General features: G+C 58.4%; 1 protein-coding gene across 2 annotated transcripts in view; it reads right to left on the reverse strand.

Annotated features, from left to right (window-relative positions):
- SERINC2 (serine incorporator 2) overlaps nucleotides 1-3,371 on the reverse strand; it is a 12,724-nt gene that overhangs the window by 3,092 nt on the left and 6,261 nt on the right. The window contains exons 1-6 of one of the 2 annotated variants that reach the window (XM_015648979.3): nucleotides 2,244-2,345; nucleotides 1,968-2,129; nucleotides 855-1,042; nucleotides 675-754; nucleotides 448-585; nucleotides 163-332 (exon numbers count right to left, since the gene is read on the reverse strand). In XM_015648979.3, coding sequence (XP_015504465.1) covers nucleotides 163-332; nucleotides 448-585; nucleotides 675-754; nucleotides 855-1,042; nucleotides 1,968-2,003 — 612 coding nt within the window. In that variant the 5' untranslated portion in view covers nucleotides 2,004-2,129; nucleotides 2,244-2,345. Of the gene's footprint in view, nucleotides 1-162; nucleotides 333-447; nucleotides 586-674; nucleotides 755-854; nucleotides 1,043-1,967; nucleotides 2,130-2,243; nucleotides 2,346-3,371 lie in introns of those variants that run through there. The other variant, XM_015648978.3, reaches the window with a different exon arrangement.

The following is a 3,371-nucleotide window of genomic DNA, read 5'->3' on the forward strand; positions in this document are numbered from 1 at the left end:
TCCCCTGGGTGCTCCTGTACCCCAGGGTGACCCTCCCAGGTGTTCCTGTACCCTGGGGTGACACAGCCCCAAACCCCTTGGGTGCTCCTGTACCCTGGGGTGACCCTCCTGGGTGCTCCTGTACCCCGGGGTGACTCTCCTGGGTGCTCCCCACTGCCTCACCTGGATCTTGGGCAGGATGGACACCACCGAGATGAGGAGGCAGAGGATGAGGTTGATGCTGATGAAGGCCTTGCCCTCCGTGCAGCCCTCGGGCTTGGTGTAGTAGACGTAGAGCAGGGCAACGGCCGCGATGGAGGCGGCGTAGAAGATGAAGGTGACGGTGCACAGGGCTGGGGGAGGACACAAAAGGGGCTGGAGCGGAGCCCCCAGTCCCAGCCAGCTCGGCCTGAGCCGGCCCTGGGCTGAGCTGAGCCCCACAGCTGCGGGCAGTGCCCCCACACCCACCTGCGTACCAGCCCTTGGCGCTGCCCTCGTCCACGTTGCGCAGCCAGCGCTGGCTCCAGGAGTGCGCCAGGTCGATGAGGAGCACCAGCTGGATGAGGATGAAGAGGAAGGAGCCGACCACACCGAAGTAGAACCAGACTTGAGAGGAGGAGAAAAGCCAGGTGAGAACAGGGCAAGGGAGTCTGGGGTTCACAGCCCTGGGTTTGATCCCGTGGGCAGCTCCTCACCTGAGGTGAAGGCACCGTCGGGGATGTAGAAGGCGCCCACCGTGATCCCCACCAGCACCAGGAACTTGAAGAACCAGAAGCTGTGGGAGGAGAGAGGAGGCAGGGCGTGCAGCCAGCGGGGACAGGGATGGGGGTCCTGCCCGTCCCCAGCGCCCCAGGGAGCAAGGGGACCCCACGCACCCGTTCTGCAGGGCGGCCCGCGGGTCCTTGCTGCTGCGCACGCACACCATCAGCACGGCGAAGAGGAAGAAGAAGGCGGCCATGGCGAAGCCCATGCGGTACACGGCCTTGTGCCCCAGGAAACTGCTGCAGTCCACGTTGGTCTGGACCCCCAGCACCGACCCACTGCCCTCACAGAAACCGGGCAGCTGAAATAGTGACGGGAGCGTGAGCATCGCCTCAGCACATCCTGCTGGGGACTGATGGCTGTGGGAGGTCTGGATCCAAGATCTACTGGTTGGACTGAAGATCAGTTTGTGAAGCCCTCAGGTTGCCAGAGCAGCTGTGGCTGCCCCTGGACCTCTGGAAGTGTCCTAGGCCAGGTTGGACGGGGCTTGGAGCAGCCTGGGACAGTGGGAGGTGGGGATTGATGGCTGTGGGGAGGTCTGGATCCAAGATCTACTGGTTGGATCAGCTTTGAAGTTGAAGATCAGCTTCTCCATTGTGAAGCTGTCGGGTTGCCCAGAGCAGCTGTGGCTGCCCCTGGACCTCTGGAAGTGTCCCAGGCCAGGTTGGACAGGGCTTGGAGCAGCCTGGGACAGTGGGAGGTGTTCCTGCCATGCCAGGGGTGGGAGGAGATGGGCTTTGAGATTCCCTTCAGCCCAAAGCATTCTGTGATTCCACACCCACCAGGAGCGCTGGTGCCACCAAGGATGGGCCAGACCATGAGTGCTGCAATGCTGAGGTGACACAGATGAAGCCACTCAGCCTGGTGGCTTTATCTGTGGTCAGTGGAAGCAGCTTTTCCCTAAAGCCCAGCTCAGCTGGCAGAGCTCTGCTCCCTCCACCCAAAGTCTCACCTCCCGGACTTGCAAATCATCAGCTGAACCCCAAAAATGGGATGTAGGAAACTTCCCTGGGAGACATCTGGGAAAACTAAAAATTGTGTGAAATTATCCCACTGTGTTTTCCCTGCCGAGGAAAACCAAGCCTAATAATTCCTTGTCCCAGTGAGGTGCTCAGAAAGAAGAACAGAAGCACATCATGACCCAAAAATTCACTTTTTTGATTCAGCCTCAAGTCCCCAGCATGATCTGGGTTGTTTCTTCCCAGGGACCTCCAGGAGCTCTTTACCTTGTGCAGCTCCTTCTCCACGCCCGGGATTATCATGATGATGGACACGAGGGTGCCCAAGAAGAGGAAGAAGGTGAAGAGGAGGCGGGAGATGGTGGAGTTCTTGGCCGAGGGGCAGCAGCCACAGAGCAGGCACGGGGCAGAGCCGCAGAGACACGACACCTGCAAGGAGACCAGCCTGGGATGAGGGGGAGAAACTGGCCCCAAAATACATGACCAGTTCGATCCTTAAGGAGATCGGCCTGGGAATCCACGCTGCTGCCCAGAGCTACTCACACAACCCCACAGCCTGCAGGACCTCACGGAAACGGCACCAAATCCACCAAAAGTGCTGCTGAAAACCAAAAGAGCTGCAGGGACAGCGTGGAACGTGGCACCCAGAGTCTGGAGGCACCCTCATGTTTGTTGCTCCATGCAAGGGTCAGAAAGAGAGCCCTGCCCTGCAGGAGCCTCCTTTTTGTACAAAAACGCAAAATCCAGTCAAATCCAGCGTGGGAAGATTTTGGTATCAGCACCAAGGGGGAAGCAGCTCATCCTGCCCTCCTTCCCCCCTGCAAAGGCCACTTTACAGCTGGGGAAACTGAGGCACGGCATCCCCGAGAGTCCCCAGTGGGTCCTGGCTTCCCAAATCCAGCACAGGCGGATCTGCCAGGGGCGCCCCATCCCAGAGACTTTCAGCAGGGAAATTCTGGCTGAGGAAACCCAAAGTCACTGATACCAAAACTCTCCTTCCAAAGAAGGTTAAAGTTGCCCCAAAATGTGAACAGGCGAAGGAAGAAAGAGCAGGATGGAAAAAGGCGGCGAGGGAAGCGGCTGCAGCAGCAGGAGAGCCGGGGGTTAATGAGGAAGTGTCGGTTTTCAGGGGCTGGTGGATGATTAAACTCTCCAGTTTCACTGTGCACTTCCTCCTGCAGTCCAGCTCACCTCAGGAAGGCTCAGGCAGGGCTGATCCCAGAGCTGGGCAAGGCAGGGAAACACCACGGGCCCCAAATACACCCCAACAGCGACTGTGCCCCAAAAACAGCGCCCCAAATACACCCGAACAGCGAATGTGCCCCAAAAACACCCATACAGTGACTGTGCCCCAAAAACAGCACCCCAAATACACCCGAACAGTGACAGCAACCCAAATACACCTGTACAGCAACTGTGCCCCAAAAACAGCACCCCAAATACACTCGAACAGTGACTGTGCCCCAAAAACAGCGCCCCAAATACACCCGAACAGCGAATGTGCCCCAAAAACAGCGCCCCAAATACACCCGAACAGTGACAGCAACCCAAATACACCTGTACAGCAACAGCACCCCACAAACAGTGCCCCAAATACACCCGAACAGCGACTGTGCCCCAAAAACAGCGCCCCAAATACACCCGTACAGTGACTGTGCCCCAAAAACACCC

This window comes from Parus major, chromosome 23, assembly GCF_001522545.3.
Source record: "Parus major isolate Abel chromosome 23, Parus_major1.1, whole genome shotgun sequence".
Taxonomy (NCBI): Eukaryota; Metazoa; Chordata; class Aves; order Passeriformes; family Paridae; genus Parus; species Parus major.